Consider the following 18401-nt stretch of genomic DNA (forward strand, 5'->3'; position numbering starts at 1 on the left):
CAGTCTTCACGGTGGAAGACATTAGTAATATGCCAAAAATTCAAGAGAGTCAGAGCTGAGTATGGTGGCCATCACCAAGGAAAAGTTGCTAGAAGAACTGAATAGCCTGAAAATGGATAAACTGCCTGGACCAGGTGGACTACACCCCAGAGTTCTAAACGAGATAGCTGAAGAGATAACGGAGGTGTTAGTAGTGATCTCTCAGGAATCACTACTCAGGGAGGGTCCCAGAGGATTAGAAAATTGCTAATGTGATACCCCTATTTAAAAAGGGAGAAGGCCAAAGATAGAAAATTACTGAGCGATTAACCTAACCTCGGTTGTGGGTAAGATTTTGGAATCCATTTTGAAGGATGAGTTTTCTGAATACTTGGTAAAATAGGGCAAATTGAGCATGGCTTCATCAAGGGGAGTTCATGTCTGACAAATCTACTAGAATTCTTTGAGGAAGTAACAAGCAGGTTAGATTAAGGAGAACCAATAGATGTTATCTACCTGGACTTCAAGAAGGCCTTTGACAAGGTGCCTCACAGGAAGCTGCTGAATAAGATAAGGACTCATGGTGTTACAGGCAAAGTGCTAGCATGGATAGAAGATTGGCTGCCTAGCAGAAAGCAGAGAGTGGGGCTTTCTGAGGGTGGCAACCAATGACAAATGGTGTTCCACAAGGCTCGTGTTGGGACCACAACGTTTTAGTTTGTACATTAAACTGAGGGCATTCTGGCTAAGTTTGCAGATGATACAAAGGTAGGTGGAGGGGCAGATAGTATTGAGGAGGTGGGGAGGCTGTAGAAGGATTTAGGCAGGTACAGAAGCATGGGCTATTTTCTAAATGGGGAGAAAATTCAGAAGTCTGAAGTGCAAAGAGACTTGGGAGTTCTAGGCCAGGATTCTCTCAAGGTAAATTTGCTGATTTAGTCGGTAGTTAGGAAGGCAAATGCACTAATGGCATTTATTTTGCGAGACTTGAATATAAAAGCAGGGATGTACTTCTGAGGCTCTGGTCAGAGCACATTTGGAGTATTGAACACAGTTTTGGGCCCTGTATGTCGGGAAGGATGTAATGGCCCAGGAGCATGTTCAGAAGAGGTTCATGAGAATGGACCCAGGAATGAAAAGCTTAATATAAGAGGAATGTTTGAGAAGTCTGGGGGTATACTCAATGGAGTTTAGGATGAGGGGGAGTTAATTGAGACATACAGAATACTGAATGGCCTGGACAGAGTGGATGTTGGGAAGATGTTTCCATTGGTAAGAGAGACTAGGACTCCAGGGCACAACCTTAGAGTAAAGGGAAGACCTTTTCGAAAGAAGATAAGGAGAAACTTATTCAGCCAGAGAGTGGTGAATCTATGGAATTCACTGCCACAGAAGGCTGTGGAGACCAGGGCATTGAGTATATTTAAGATGAAGATAGATAGATAGATTCTCGATTGTCAAGGGGATCAAGGGTTATGGAGAGAAAACATATCAGCCATGATTGAATGGCAGAGCAGATTCAATGGGCTGAATGGCATAATTTCTGCTCCTATGACTTATGTCTTATGGTGTTATACATATTACATTAAATGGATTTATCACCTTGAAATGCTACTAATGGCTTTCAATGGTTTGCTTAATCTTTGATGTGTCTGCTCTTGGGGCCTGGAAGTCTGGTTTTATCCCAGAATATAATCCCGGTCTTTTGCTTTACTGAGGCAATATCTGCTCCGTACATCTAGTGGTGTTTGTGTGTCAGGAAGGGTTGAATTACCCTTTCACACTTCCTGATGTGTACATGTGCCTTTCTGGTTTCAATTTTCTTGGCTTGGATCTTGTAAGGAGTTGCCACCGGCAGAATTGTCTCTTGTGTACTGTCTTAGCTCAGGTGTTCCCAGCATATGTCTCTTTTTGGCCAATTTTGATGCCCTGTTTCATTCAGTTGCTGCACCTGTATTTCTGGCCTCCATTTATTAATGATTTTTATTTCCCTTGAGCAGTTGTAGGCTGCTACAATTGTAACTATATCCTTCTTTATATTAACAGTCCTTCTTTTAAAATTTCTTGGTTTTTGTCCCTTTTTGCTGATACTGATAAAAGTGAATCATGTTTCTGTTTGTGAGGTCTGGAGTGCTTTGACTACTCTTTATGTAGAGATATGAACAAAATGCAGCTCTATCAATCCAAGGGCAGTTCTGAGGCAGCCTTTCTTTAACTCAAAGAGTCCAAATGCCTCTTGGTCTTAAAGGTGGTGTTCTCACTGCTTCAGAAAGTAACGTTGTCTTCTACAGCTAAAAATGTGCACTACCTGATTTTTCCAATTTGCGAAACTTTCCTTGTATTTCATCTAAATAGCAGTCCAACTACCACTTTAGTTTATAGTCAAAAATGGGAAAAATATTTTGTCCCTTATATAGTGTATGCTGGTGATACACAATTTTCATCTCACCACTTCCTCCCATGACCCCTCTACTATCTCAGACTGCTTGTCCAACATCCAGCTTGGATGAACTGGAATTTCCTCCTTTTAAACATTGGGAGCCATTGTCTTTGGTCATCATTGTAAATATCCCCTAGCTACTGATTCCAAACAATATCTGTCCACTGCTTTAGATTAGTGCTTACAGTTCTGTGTTCTCTTTGATGCAAAGCTTAACTTCAAACCCTATACATATCCTCTCACCTCAAAAGGATTATCTACTTTCACCCTGACGTTACCCATACCTGATCTATCTCAATTCATCAGCTGAAATCTCAAACATGCTTTTATTACATCTAGAGTTTCCCGTTATTAGTGTTTTCATGACTGACTCCCTACTGCCATTAATTTAAATTCTGCTGAATCACTCTGCCAGTATTCAGCTCTTACAAAAGCCCATTCACTCATCATCCCTATATTCACTGGCCAAGATAAGCTTCCAGTCCAATAGTAACTTAGTTTTTAAAATTCAGATTGTTATGTTCAGGTCCTTCCATGGCCTATCCTTCACTATCATTAACTTCCTTTAGCCCCGCAACCTTCTAAGGAGTTTGCATTTCTCTAATTCAAATCTCTTGTGTGTTCCTTACATCTTCTGTCTCTAAATTGATGGTCGTGCCTTCTACTGCCTGGCTCAAAGTTATGAAATTCCTCCGCAATCACTTGCATCCTTAAGACTGTCCTATCAGCTGGGCAAGTGTCTCTTTCTTTGACTGAATGAGAGTTTTGGTCTGATTGCATTCTTGTGAAGCATCTTGAGACCTTTGTTAAGTGCTTGGAAGGGAGTTGTAGTGCTGGTAATAAGTCTCAAGTTGTTTTTAAAAGCCTAATAGCATCACCGATCTATCTATTTTTATTGTTCACTATCAAAGCCTCTTAAGAGAATGAAATACAATCCTACAACATATAAACTGTTTTCTTTCAGACCTCATTATTGGTAATGTTTGCCTAATGTAAGTCTGATATTGTATTTTGTTTGTATACAACTCAACCCAGTTTCCTTTATTTAGAAGCATAACTGGATACATTGGTGAAGGTTTGTTGTCTGTGGTTAATTTGCTAAATGTTCTTAAAACAAAGTGCTGGAAAAATTTAGCAGGTGTAGTAGCATCAGTGGAGATACTCTGCTTTTCACTCTACCGATGGTGCCAGATCTGCTGAGTTTCTTCAACACTTGGTATATTCTTTCAGTTTTCCAATATCAGCACTTCTGAACAAATGAACAATTCAATGATTTATTTGTTGTCACGTATGTAGGGAGATACAGTGAAAAGTGTTCTTTCGCCACAATCCAGCACTATTTTGAGGTACAGGAAGAATAAAAGAAAATACTTAAACAGACTTCATCTTCATTGGCCAGGGTCCTAAAACAAGGCTCCAGGACTTCGGCAAGGTTCCTACTCTGGATGTACTGCATCCAGGAGACCACACTTGAGCCACTGACACCATTGTAGTCGACAACCTATCATGCTGCTATTCTCCAGGCCTATTACAGCAAGAAATCCCTGCTCTGCCCATCACTGCATCTGACGTCTCACCACCATTCCAGGAGTCCACGCATCAGCATGTGAATCCAGGAAGCTGTGCCAACACCACTCCAACTTCCCTGCAACAATGGGAAGATGAAGAAAAGGAGAAAAAGATGAAAAGGACAGAGAGCAAAAGAATATTGACTGGCCTGGAGCACAAGAGCTCAGCAGGAAGACAACCTGCACTTGCTCATCGGGAGACCCTGGGCTGAGGTGGAGCTGTGTTGGGCTTGTCATGACCTTGTTGCTGTACTGCCGGAGACTACCTTCACCTGCCACTTTCCAAGCTTTTAAAAAAATGAAAATAAAGAGAAAAGGTTAAAAAAAAAGTAAAAAGACGAAAAACAAAGCAGGCAGTAGCAACCGAGCCCTGGGTTCAGCTCTGCTGCTGCGCCGCCATCTTTGTCCATGTCCGTGTGGGCCACAAATGGGAGTCCTTGTTTTTATTTACATGTTTTTAGCTGTTTATCAAGTCTTGGTTATATGAAGCTAATTATACATAAACGGAGATACTATGATTGAATTGTGTGTCTCTTTTTCTTCAGGGATTTGTGCCTGGCCTTTTTGGTACATCACATGGTGCTCTTCAGTTTATGGCTTATGAAGAACTAAAGAAAGAATACAGCTTTCATAAAAATGTGGCAGTAGATGCAAAATTGGTGAGTTGTTAAGTGTAAGTTTAATTTGTAATTGTACAGTAAATTACATTATTAAAACATTCTGGTCTGTTTTGTTGCAACCAGAAATCTCTCTTCAGATCTGAGAACACTTAATTAAGGCTTAATTTATGTAGATTTAGTAATTTCTTTAAAGCATTAGTGTGCATTAATGCTGATTTCTTCTAATCTTTGTGCACAGTTCTTATCAAGATATAGCATAGTATTCCCTCTGATTTCAGTACAATGCTTTCACAAAATAATATAGTCTTTATTTTTCATCCTCTTTCTGGGAGGTCAAGCTGTGGCTGTACAGGGCATTGGTTAGGCCACTTTTGGAATATTGTGCGCATGTCTGGTCTCCCCCCTATTGGAAGGATGTTGTGAAACCTGAAAGGATTCAGAAAAGATTTACAAGGATGTTGTCAAGATTGGAGGGTTTGAGCTATCGAGAGAGGCTGAATAGGCTGGGACTGTTTTCCCTGAAGCGTCAGAGGCGTAACGTTAGAGGTTTATAAAACCATGAGCGGCATGGATAGGGTAAATAGACAAGGTGTTTTCCTTGGGATGGGTGAGGGGGAACTAGAAGGCATATGTTTAGGGTGAGAGGGGAAAAATTTAAAAGAGACCCAAGGGCCAATTTTTTTCACACACATGGTGGTGAGTATATGGAATGAGTTGCCAGAGGAAATGGTGGAGGCTTTTAAATTTAAAGGCATCTGGATGGGTATATGAATAGAAAGGGTTCAGAGGGATATGGGCTAAGTCCTGGCAAATGGGACCTAGCTTAGGTTAGGATATCTGATTGGCATGGATGAGTTAGACCAAAGGGTCTGTTTTCATGCTGTACATCTGTATGATCCTATGATGAGTTAATAATTCCAGCAATTTGCGGTGATTGGTGATAAAGGTGAATAATGCTTAATACAGTCCCACACCTTTTGAATTTCCTGTTTCTTATCATGGTCAAGTGGCACTATCTAGAAAGACCCTATGTCAACTGAAGGAACAAAAATGAAGCACAAATGCAGGCCTGCTTGGGAAATTTAAAATTCTTTTTTATTTTAATAGTCATTGCACCATAGAGGAACTAAAAATTCCTTGGAGTACGTCAGGGAAATCCACCTGTTCAGTGACTTGAGTTTTCTTTTACTTCTCTCTTCCATCTTCTCTTTCCATTACCTGATTAATTTGTTTTATTTTATGGGAGGGAAATTGGACCAACCCTTCTCAAATAATCATTGCACCTCTTTTACACACAAGGACAGGAAATGTCCAGTTCATAGTCCAAAGATGAGTCCAGCTTCAACTTTGGATAAGCTTCAAACTTGTCCTTTCTAATGTGGAACAGATGATCACCTTTACCAGAATACCCTGGAACACCCACAATGTGACAGCTGATTGCCAAAATCTCAGCTTCATGAAAAAAAAGTTAAAAATCACACAACACCATGTTATAGTCCAACAGGTTTAATTGGAAGCACTAGCGTTCGGAGCGCCGCTCCTTCATCAGGTGGTGCTCCACAACGTCCTGATGAAGGAGCGGCGCTCCAAAAGCGAATGCTTCCAATTAAACCTGTTGGTCTATAACCTGGTGTTGTGTGATTTTTAACTTTGTACACCCCAGTCCAACACCGGCATCTCCAAATCAAGAAAAAAAAGCAACTTGTATCAAAACTATGAATGTTCTGTTGGAAGCTTAGACTGCTGCTGTCACCGCAATAGGTGCCAGGGGAATGGATAACATTGTTCCATGAACCTTCCCACACCGCACATGAGTCACCAACCTGTTCTCCAATAAATCCAGTAAATTGCTGCAGTGCTATCTTGGGAGAGTAACAATGACTCTGTGGAACATAAATTTCCTCTCCTTTCAGGGGAGAGATCCAAGCCCTGATACTCGGCCAAAGCCTTTGCTGTTGCCTGGTCAACAATCACCTCAACAGCCTTAGCTAGTGCAGTTACTTTTCTCTGCAAGATAGAAGGGAGTTGCATGGTAGGGAAGAGGGAGGGTTGCAGCAGTGGGAATTGTGGAGGGTGGCTGCATGCAGAGGTGGCAAAGGAGGGTGTTTGCATTTATTGAGAGGTGGAAAAAGTAAAAGGCTGCATAGGAGGAAAGAGAGGGAGGCTCCAAAAGGGGATGGGAGAGAGAGAAAGTAAGATGTGTGGATGGGGGAGTCAGTGGAGGCACTACAGAAGGAGAGCAGAATTAATCTGTATATGAGGAGGGAAGGATCAATCTCAGGAATGGTCAGCATGGTTTTGTTCAGGGAGTTCATGTCTGACGAATTTTAATGTTTTGAAGACGTGAAATGTATGATGAAATTTACTTAGACTTCATCAAGGCCTAGCATGGTAGACTAATAGCAAGGTCAGACCCCATTCGATCCAAAGAACTTTGGTAAGTTAGAACCACAATTAGTTGTGGGCAGGAAGCGGAAGGTGACGGTTGACTGTGTCGTCAGAATCTGGAACTCACTGCCTGTAAGGGTAGTAGAGGCAGAAACCCTCGTAACATTGAAGAAGTATATAATGTGCACCTATGATGCCAAGATATACGAGGCTGAGGGTAAATGTTGGAAATATGGATTAGAATAGTTAGGTGGTGGTTTTGTGCGGATGTGATGAGCAGAAGGGCTTTTTTTCATATGGTGTGATCCCTGTCTCTGTTTTATGCCTGTTGTGTCAATTTAAATACTGTGGCTTCTAGGAATTTTAATGCTTACCTGGAGTGTTGTGGATTTAAATTTGATGGGCAGTTCAGGATGTTTATGAATTCTTATTCTTCTTTACGAGTCCAGTTAACCCACATGTCAATGTAAATGTAGAAGGTAATATTACTCCCCATGGCTGCATCATATAATAATAAATGGGTTGGTGAGAATGAAAAAACATCCCTGAATATCAGACGTGGCCCAAACAAAATGTCAAGTTACGCCTGTAAGGAAGGGGGCGTCGAAAAACTTTGGGCTCTGTTCCAGAACTAATGGTTTCTGCTCTGTCACCAATCTCATTTAGATTATTTTTGTAATGTGTTGTGTTGTTATTGCATTTTTCAGCTGGTTTGTTCATTAAGTTACATAAGCCTTGATTTCCTTTAAAACACATTAGGTTTACCTTTTCTGGTTTTTTTTATTCTCCTGATCTCAGTTAACCAAAATCCAAGGTTTTCTGAGTTTGAGGTCAGTTGTCAGCAACTTTCAAATTTGGGCCTCTATATCCAGTTATCCTTTTTGCAAAATAGTTTTCTTGCATGATATTGGTGTTTTCAGCATCATGTGCAATATTATTGACATTACACCTATTCATTCTCATAATGAAATCTACCACTGACTTTTCTATTGTAACAGTGCTTCTTTAAAAGTCAATGCAGAGGAGCATTGACATAAGAAATACCTGGGAAAACTTTGAGTTCACTTACAAAGTTAAAGTTAGAAATTGCATCACATTCAGAAAATTTGTGAAAACTAGCATGTCTGCAACAATCTCATCTATTTGCTAGTATTTGCATCCAGAATCCTGTATCTAAGGTACTTTAATTAGCCTTTTAAATTGATACAGGTAAAGTAAATATATTTCATTTTAATGCACTGTTGAGAAATTGATTCTTATGGTAATGTCTTGATACTATTTTAAACCAACTGACAAGGGGGTGCAATGGTAACATGCACAGACCTCTACCTCACTGAAGCCAGGCACCAACTCACTGATGACTCTCCCCTCCCCATATCACCAAACCATCCTCTCCCAAACCATCCACAACCTCATCACCTCAGCAGATCTCCCTTCCAAAGTCTCCAACCCTCATCATTCCCCAACCCCGCACCACCCAGTTCTACCTCTTATCCAAAATCCACAGACCTGACTGTCCCAGTTCACCAATTGACTCCCCCTACTCCTGCCCTACCGAACCTACCTCCTCATAGTTCAACTCCATCCTGTCCCCCTTGGACCATGAACTTCCCACATACATCCGAGACACTACCCAGTCCCCACCACCTCCATGACTTTTGATTCCCCGGCCCCCAACACCTCATCTTCACCATGGATATCCAGTCCCTAAACACCTCCATTCCCCAAGATGAAGCCCTCTGTTTCTTCCTCTCCAACTGACCTAACCAATCCCCCTCCACCAACACTCTCATTCGATTGGCAAAACTGTTCCTCACCCTCAACAACTTCTCCTTTGAATCCTCCCACTTTCTTCTTACCAAAGGGGTAACCATGGGTAGCCACATGGGCCCCAGCTATGCTTGCCTCTTTGTAGGATACATGTAAGAGTTCCTCTTCCGGAGTTACACCGGCACCATACCCCACCTTTTCCTCCACTACATTGATAACTGTCGTGGCGCCACCTCACATTCCCACGAGGAGGTTGAGCAGTTCATCAACTTCACCAGCACCTTCCAACCTGACTTCAAGTTCACATTAACCATCTCCAAAACCTCCCTCCCCTTCCTGGACCTCTCCGTCTGTCGCCAGCCACATATTTTAAAGCCATCTCTTCCCACCCCCACATCCTGTAAAACCGCAATCCACTACTCCCAATTTCTCCCTCTGCTCTCTCTCTACCCAGGAGGAGTAATTCCATTCCAGGGCATCCCAGATGTCCTTCTATTTCAATGACCGCAATATTCCCTTCCACATAATCAACAATGCCCTGCATTGCATCTCCTCCAATTCCCACACCTCCACCCTCGAACCCCACCCCTCCAACCGCAATAAGGATACCCCACCGCCCCTCACCTTCCACCCCTTGAATCTGCGGATACAGGGCATTATCCTTATCCTCCACCATTTTTGTCACCTATAGTCATACCCCACCACCAAAATATATTTTCCTCCTCACACCTACTTGTGTTCCATAGAGACCATTTCCTCTACGACTCCTTCATTAAATCCATGCACCTGACCACCCACCCTCTACACCCAGCACCTTCCGCTGCCACCACACGAGGTGCAAAACCTGCGCCCCATGTCTCCCTTTTCACCTTCGTCCAAGGCTGTAATGGATAATTTCAAATCTGATGAGATTTTCCTGCACGTCCACCCAACTCATCATTTGTTGCTCTTGATGTGGTCTTCTCCACATCGGGGTGACAGAACGCCAACTTGCGCATTGTTCAGGCAACATCTCCGGTCCGCGCACACCAAATAACCTCACTAATCTGTGGCCAACCACTTCCACTCCCCCTCCCACTTCCCCAAGTACATGCAAATCCTGGGCTACCTCCACCGCCAAGTCAAAGCCACCTGCCAACTGGAGAAAGAATACCTCATCTTCTGCCTTGGGACCCTACAACCACACCGCATTGACAGTGTGTGACTTCACCAGTTTCTCTCACCCCACCTCATCCTAGATCTACCCTCCAACCGGCACTACCCTCTTGAACCGTTCTAGCTGTCCATCTTCTCACCTATCCACTCCACCCTCCCCACTGACCTAACATAATTACCTCCCACCTACATCCACTCACTTCCTCCCTGCCCCCCCGACCCTCCACATTCCTGATGAAGGACTTATGCCTGAAATTTCACCTTTACTACTCCTCAGATCCTGCTGACCTGCTGTGCTTTTCCAGCACTTCACTTTTTGATTCCAACTCTCCAGCATCTGCAGTCCACACTTTCTGCTATTATGAAAGATGGGATTTATAAACACAAGATGTCTATAATAGAATTTTCAGCATTTTTGTCCCTTTTGGCGAGAAGACAGAGTTTTAACAACAATTCCACTGACCTTTCTTTAGAATCCAGTCTGAAGAACAGTCACTTGACTTGAAACATTAACTCTGCTTTCCCCCACAGATGCTTTCAAGCTGCTGAGTTTTGCTAGCAATTTCTGTATTTGTTCGTTTGATTGCCAACAAGCTCATTCTTTGTTTTATTCTTTCATTTGATAGTTGAATTTTAGTTAAAAACAGATAACTGTAGAGTTAACTGGCTGCCAACAGACTTTGTGATATTCTTGCATTGTAAATAAGTTTTGTCTAATTAGAATTTGAATAGCAATTCAATTGCAGTGATCAGGATCCATCAGATATTCTGGTTTCCTTCATCTACACCAGAATTGCCAATGTCCATTCTTAATATGCAATAAATTAAAAGAAGAACATAAAAATCTGAACTACCTCAAACTCTAGTTAAATCATCTGAGTGTTCTGAAGCATTCAATTAATTGAAATGATATAGTTTAATCAGTAGGCCTGTGTCAGTTTTATTGTAATTGTAAAACTTCTATCTTTTTTCTGCTATGTCTTCCTAGAATCCCTTAGAATATGTAACAATGGCAGCATTATCCAAAGTTTTTGCTGTAACAGCAACATATCCATACCAAGTAGTGCGTGCTCGGCTACAGGATCAGCATACCCAGTATTCTGGAGTAATGAATGCTATAGGAAGAACATGGAGGTAAAGTCATAAAGATTGAATAAAACTGCATTTATATATTACGTTGTACTCAAGATTGTGCTATACTGTTTGTTTTGCCAATGAGAAATGCATTGTCTGGAAGATAAAATTGTTAAGCCAAAGATATGCAGCATTATCACTGGAAAATTAATTGACTGGAATAATGCTAAACAAATTGATCATCCAAATTTTCTTTTCCTTTACCCTTCTTTTATAATTGTTTGGGGCTTACAATCCTCTCCCTAAGCATTCCAATTGATGGGAACAATATAAAGAAGCGAATCTGCAAGAAATTGAGAAGCGCAAAAATTATCCAATAATTCATTTATCCTAACGTAGATATAAAAGATAATACAGTAAAGGGCAGAGAGAGGAAGAGATTCCACAATGTGACAGAATAATTTTTTTGATCAGTATTTTTACAGTCCAATGAGAAAAGAGATGTTCTTGTACCTGTTCTGGGGATTGAGGCAGGGATCAGGAGAATCAAGAGAAGTATTTCAGAGCAGTGATCATAGTATCAAAGATTTAAGTTAGTGACGAAGAAGAATAGCAGACAATCTAGTTTAAAGATACTAATTGGAGATGAGATGATTTCAGTGGGGTGAGATTGGATCTGTCCCAAATAAATTGGAATTGAATGTTGGCAGATAAAGCTAACAAATCAATAAGCTCCTGAAATGAATTGGTCTGATCTGAGTCAGAATCCCAATTTCTGACTAGATCAGATTAAAATGTCACCTACTTGCCTTCCCAGACATTTTTTTAGTTGGACTTCAGATGCAGGATGCATCACAACAGATGAAATCCAGCAAACTACCCAGGCAGCACTAAAATGGAGTGACACAAACCATGCCCCATTTTTTAGTGATCTTAAAACAATGTTGACTGCTGCTGAAAGTGAATAGGAACAGGAGAAGGTAGTGGGCTGGTGGATAAGGGGGTATGCTGGCAGATGGGTGGATGAGGGAGGGTAGAGTTGGCAGATGTATCATCACCCCCAGTTTAAATTTGCTGGCCAACTACTGCATAGCAATTGCACCTGAACTGCCAAAGTATTCTGATATCCTGCTTTCAGGGCACATCCGGTCTCCAGCTATCTAGAGACCAGAATTTCTGAGCGAAAGAAACTCTGGATTTGATGAATATTTTGCACTGGATGCCAAAGATAGTAGCCCAAATATTCTGAGGAGTGGCAATCACAGATTGCCTGATTTTCTGTTAGGACTGAGCTCTATATTTCTGACTTGTAATTCTTATCCCAGTTCCTTTTGAAATGCAGAAGTACCTGAAATTCAACTGTTCCTTCATAGTGCAGGATAATTGGGAGAAACAAAACCAAGCCCTTTTTTTTCCAAGGTAGTAGTTAAAATCCAGCAGCACAGCCAGCCACTTTGACAGCTCCAGTGACGGGGTAAGTTATGGTGAGTGTGGGATTGAGGTAGCAATTGTTTAATAGACTGGATTGCTGGGGGAAAAGAGTGCCTTTAAATTTTCATTTATATTAATGTTGCTGTTTACAAATTAGATTAGATTCCCTACAGTGTGGAATCAGGCCCTTCGGCCCAACAACTCCACACCGACCCTCCGAAGAGTAACCCACCCAAAGCCATTTCCCTCTGACTAATGCACCTAACACTATGGGCAATTTAACATGGCCAGTGCACACTTTTAATGTATACGTTAGTCCAATTAAAAGGATCTTTTGCAGATCGTATAACTGCTGGTCATATAGCAAGCATATTGACCTGGATTAACATTTTTCATTGAGCATATGGCTTCCTTACTTCCACTCTTCAACTTGGCATGGGTCAACTGCGTAAAGGTTTGCAGGTGCAAGCACTATTCCAAGACTTGAGTATATATGCAAGTACAATTTCTGCAAGGTTTTCTCAATCTCTTTGCCTAAAAGTGACAAAATACACCAGGAAAAGCTGCTTCAGCCAATCTTCCAAAATTAAGGCAGATGATTAAGAACCTGGCAGTGTTAAATTTTAAGTCCTCCAAGGGAATGCCATAACCAAATAAAAACAGAAATTGCTGGAAAATCACAGCAGGTCTTAGCAGCATCTGTGGAGAATAATCAGTGTTAATGTTTCACAAATGCGACTGGGACAACACAATGATCAAATACAAGTTAAACATCGGATAGCCAGAGAATTTCTAGAAGCATGGCACGCAGCCACTGGCTCCATCAACAAGCACATTGACCTAGACTCAATATACTGGCCACTACAACAAACCGGAAATAACAAGAATGGAACCAAATAAATGCCAGAAGAGACAGTACAGCAGCACTTCACAAAAGGCTGTAAAACACTGAAGTTGTCACCTAGACAAGGAATGAAACGTCTGTAAATCAAACTACCAGCTCGACGAATATCCTCACAACCACGACAACCAGCACCTGAGCTACAAATCTTTACACAAACCTTAATATTTCCGGTTGAGTCACCCTTCCTAAGAACTGACATCTTATAGTATCTGCAGTTCTTTTGGTTTTTAATGCTGTCATCAGAGTTGCCATCTTTCAGATGGGATGTTCGGGCACTTCAGTCACTGAATTGGGTGTTACAGACATAATCCTGATATCCTAATATTTTTCCTTCACTTAATATCAGATAAATCGGTGATATTATTTGCTGTCTGTGTGATATGCCTGATTAAATTCAGAACTGTTTTTGCCTCCATAACAGTAAAAGGTAGAACAGATTCTAATTAGTTGTGAAAAACTACAAGCCATCTTGACTCGATGATTAGTAAGGGCAAGAAATTTAGAGTACCTGATGTTAGCTTCCAACATTAAAAATATAACAGAAAGAACACTATGGATGGAAAACTAAGTTTTTTTTGTGTTGTGACTAAAATAATTTCTTAGAAGAAAATGGAAGGTTACACTTCAATGTGTAATTATGAAATTGAAAATTGCCACTTTCTTTTTCAGGAATGAAGGAGTTCATGGATTTTATAAAGGAGTTGTTCCAAATGTGCTTAAAGTGACACCTGCATGTTGCATCACATTTCTGGTATATGAGAATGTATCTCAATTTTTACTTAGTTTCCGTCAGTGCTGAACTTTGGACTGTTTGTCAGCATTTGAATCACCGAGACTTATCATTTCACCAACCAAAACTGCAGGCATGAGAAGATGATCAAATACTATCTAGTTAACACTTTCAGCTTCCTACTGTCTTTCCCACCCCCTCCCCCAAGCTGTAGTAGTATTTCTAAATACTGGTCTTAAAAATATTATTTATTTTATTTCATATTGTATAAGTTTGCATAGCCAGCAGATATTGTTAAAAGTTCAATCTCTTTAATTTATGACATGAGTAGATATAATTGGCATTTATTGTCCATCCTCAAATTCAAAGGTAAACTTCTGAGTATCAGATGTTACCTCTGTAAAATGCTTAATACTTAACATTTTACTTTATAAAGAATTCAATTTCTAGAAACTAAAATCAGCAAATTACACAGCAATTGATGTCAAGTTGAATTGATAGTGGTTTTGTGTTCTTGCAATGGTCTTTTGTAATAAAGTACATTTGTTATAATAATGCACTTTTAATGGAGATTTATATGTTTGCTTAATAAATTATTAGAAGTTAATTATGATTAAATGGGGAAAGTTTATGTACTGTATTCTGGAAAATTTACAAGCCTGTATATGAATGTAATGTAATCCTGCTAAATCTGTATAATGTGGTGAACTTTCCACCAAGTGGCAGAGCTAAATAAAGAAGTTAATTTTTGGGCCTGTGTAATTACATCTACATTACAAAGGAATGAAGCTTAGAGTCTGAGTATCCGGTGTTGATGGTTTTCAGCTCCCAAATTATAATTTTAAGAATTCATACATTGAAGCTTATTCCTGCCTAAAATACTTATTTAATTCCTGGTCTGAAATGAGTAGCATTAAATGCACTAATGGATAATCCTTTTGAATCAAATACAAATGTTTAAGATGTATGAACAGGTTCATGTAGAATAAATCTTAACATTTAAACTGCTACTTGTGTTGTCATCTGATCTCTAGTTAGTTCACCAAGGCTTGTGTATCCAGACTGAATTTGATAAGTCTCATTTTACAGTAAACTCGTGTTATTCAAATTTTCCAAGATTTTTTAATACAATGAAAATTCAGTATTTTAATGAGTCATCTACAAATATTCCCGTAATATGCAAACTATGCCATAGTATCGTAGAATCCCTACACTGTGGAAGAAGGCCATTTGGCCCATCAAGTCCATAATAACTTTCCAAAGAGCATCCTACACTGTAAACCTGCAATTGCCATTGCCAATCCATCTAACTGGCCTGTCTTTGGACTGAAAATAACAAATGCTGGAGATCACAACAGGTCAGACAGCATCCATGGAGAGAGGGCAAGCTAACATTTCGAGTCGAGATGACCCTTCTTCAGAGCTGAGTTGAAGTCTGGAGAGGACAGCACTTATGCTACGATTTGGTGGGGGTGGGGGTGGAAGGAGGGGAGTAGTGGGTGTAGGGGAGCTGTTCGAGAAAAGATGATGGTTCAGATTGAGTGATCGGCATGTGAGAATGGCAGACCAATGGTGTGTCTCCTGCCAGATCTGGAAGGACAGTAACTGGGATGGGAGGGGATAACATGATAAGCTAAAAGAAAGGGCAGAAATAGTTCATAAATTAAAAGCATTAAACTCAACATTAAGTCCAGAAGGCAGTAAAGAGCCTTGTCTGAAGATGAGATGTTGATCCTCCAGTTTGTGCTGTGATTCACTGGAACACTGCAGCATGCTGATGACAGACATGGGCATGCGAGCAGGATGCTGTGTTAAAATAACCAGCTACGGGAAAGTTGGTTCCTGCTTGAGCACAGACCAGAGGTCACCTTGTCTGTGTTTGGTTTCTCCAATGTAAAGTAGGCCACATTAGATGCAGCAAACACAATATACAAGATTGGAGGAGGTACAGGTGAAATGCTGATTCACCTGGAAAGACTGTTTTTAGGCCCTACTTACATGAGATGTGAGCATTAGGGAGGTAAAGAGGCAGATGTGGCACCTTCTGCCATTACTTGGGAAGGTACTGTGGAGAAGGATGGTAGTGGTAGTTGTGGAATGGACTACAGTGTCCCAGAGGGAACAATCCCTGCAAAATGCAGATGTGGGGAGAGCTGGGAAGATGTGTTTGGTGGTCATGTTCTGCTGGAGTTGTCTGAAATGGCAGAGAATGAGCCTTTGAATATAGAGTCTGAGGTGGTGGGGGAAGCCTTAAATGAGTTTTTTGCTTCTGACTTTAATAAAGAAAAGGACCTTGTAGTGAATGAAACCATTGAGGAGCAGGTAAGCATGCTAGAACGGATAGAGATTGAGGAAGCTGATGTGCTGAAAATTTTGACAAACATTAAGATTGACAAGTCGCCAGGGCCAGACCAGATTTGTCCTCGGCTGCTTTGGGAAGCAAGAAATGTGATTGCTTCGCCACTTGCGAAGATCTTTGCATCCTCGCTCTCCACCGGAGTCGTACCTGAGGACTGGAGGGAGGCAAATGTAACTTTGTGAGGGGCAGGTCATGCCTCACAAATCTTATTGAGTTCTTTGAGGATGTTACTAGACAGGTTGATGAGGGTCAAGCGGTGGATGTGGTGTATATGGACTTCAGCAAGGCATTTGATAAGGTTCCTCATGGTAGGCTTGTTCAGAAGGTCAGGAGGAATGTGATACAGGGAAATTTAGCTGTCTGGATACAGAATTGACTGGTCGACAGAAGACAGCGAGTGGTAGTGGGAGGAAAGTATTCTGCCTGGAAGTCAGTGGTGAGTGGTGTTCCACAGGGCTCTGTTCTTGGGCCTCTACCCTTTGTAATTTTTATTAATGACTTGGATGAGGAGATTGAAGGATGGGTTAGCAAGTTTGCAGATGACACAAAGGTTGGAGGTGTCGTTGACAGTATAGAGGACTGTTGTAGGCTGCAGCGTAACATTGACAGGATGCAGAGATGCGCTGAGAAGTGGCAGATGGAGCTCAACCTGGATAAATGCGAAGTGATGCATTTTGGAAGGTCGAACTTGAAAGTTGAGTACAGGATTAAAGACAGGATTCTTGGCAGAGGAACAGAGGGATCTTGGTGTGCAGGTACATAAATCCCTTAAAATTGCCACTCAAGTGTACAGGGTTGTTAAGAAAGCATATGGTGTTTTGGCTTTCATTAACTTGGGGATTGAGTTTAAGAGCCGTGAGGTCTTGTTGCAGCTCTATAAAACTTTGGTTAGACTGCACTTGGAATACTGTGAGCAGTTCTGGTTGCCCTATTATAGGAAAGATGTGGATGCTTTGGAGAGGGTTCAGAGGAGGTTTACCAGGATGCTGTCTAGAATGGAGGGCTTATCTTACGAAGAGAGGTTGACTGAGCTCGGACTTTTTTCATTGGAAAAAGGAAGGAAGAGAGGGGACCTAGTTGAGGTATACAAGATAATGAGAGGCATAGATAGAGTTGATAGCCAGATACTTTTTCCCAGGGCAGAAATTGTTAACACGAGGGGTCATAGTTTTAAGCTGTTTGGCGGAAAGTATAGAGGGGATGTCAGAGGCGGATTCTTTATGCAGAGAGTTGTGGGAGCATGGAATGCGTTGCCAGCAGCAGTTGTGGAAGCGAGGTCATTGGGGATATTTTAGAGATTGCTGGACATGCATATGGTCACAGAAATTTGAGGGTTCATACATTAGGTTTACCTTACATGAGGATCAATGGTCGGCACAACATCGTGGGCTGATGGGCCTGTTCTGTGCTGTACTGTTCTATGTTCTATGAATGTGGAGGCTGGTGGGATGAAAAGTGAGGACAAGGGGAACCCGATCACATTGTTGTGAATGATGGGAAGGGCTGAAAATGTGTTGCTGGAAAAGCGCAGCAGGTCAGGCAGTATCCAAGGAGCAGTAGAATTGACGTTTTGGGCATGAGCCCTTCTTCAAGACCGAAATGTCGATTCTACTGCTTCTTGGATGCTGCCTGACTTGCTGCGCTTTTCCAGCAACACATTTTCAGCTCTGATCTCCAGCATCTGCAGTCCTCACTTTCTCCTAAATGATGGGAAGGGGCAAGGGTAGAAGAACAGGTGATAGGCCAGATGTAGTTTAGGGCCCTGGGAAACCATGGTCATGGAAGAAGTAACATGTAGAAGCAGCAGCATTGTTTTGGAAAGTGGCATCATCCAAACAGATGCGATTAGGCGAAGGAACTGGGAAAATGGGTTGGAGTCTCTGCAGGATGTGGGATGTGATGAACTGTAGTGAAGGTAGCTATGGGAATCAGTGGCTTTATAGTGGATGGCATGGACAGTTTATTCCCTGAAATAGAGACAGA

At 41.4% G+C, this 18401-nt stretch overlaps 1 protein-coding gene across 1 annotated transcript in view; it reads left to right on the forward strand.

The window, feature by feature from the left end:
- Nucleotides 1-15081, forward strand: part of LOC122549124 (mitochondrial folate transporter/carrier-like) — a 47404-nt gene extending 32323 nt beyond the window's left edge. Inside the window, exons 7-9 of the mRNA XM_043688438.1 lie at nucleotides 4533-4646; nucleotides 10909-11054; nucleotides 13999-15081. Of these exons, the coding sequence (XP_043544373.1) occupies nucleotides 4533-4646; nucleotides 10909-11054; nucleotides 13999-14128 (390 nt within the window). The 3' untranslated portion in view covers nucleotides 14129-15081. The remainder of the gene's footprint in view (nucleotides 1-4532; nucleotides 4647-10908; nucleotides 11055-13998) is intronic.
- The last annotated feature ends 3320 nt before the right edge of the window (nucleotides 15082-18401 follow it).

This window comes from Chiloscyllium plagiosum, chromosome 4 (genome assembly GCF_004010195.1).
Source record: "Chiloscyllium plagiosum isolate BGI_BamShark_2017 chromosome 4, ASM401019v2, whole genome shotgun sequence".
Taxonomy (NCBI): domain Eukaryota; kingdom Metazoa; phylum Chordata; class Chondrichthyes; order Orectolobiformes; family Hemiscylliidae; genus Chiloscyllium; species Chiloscyllium plagiosum.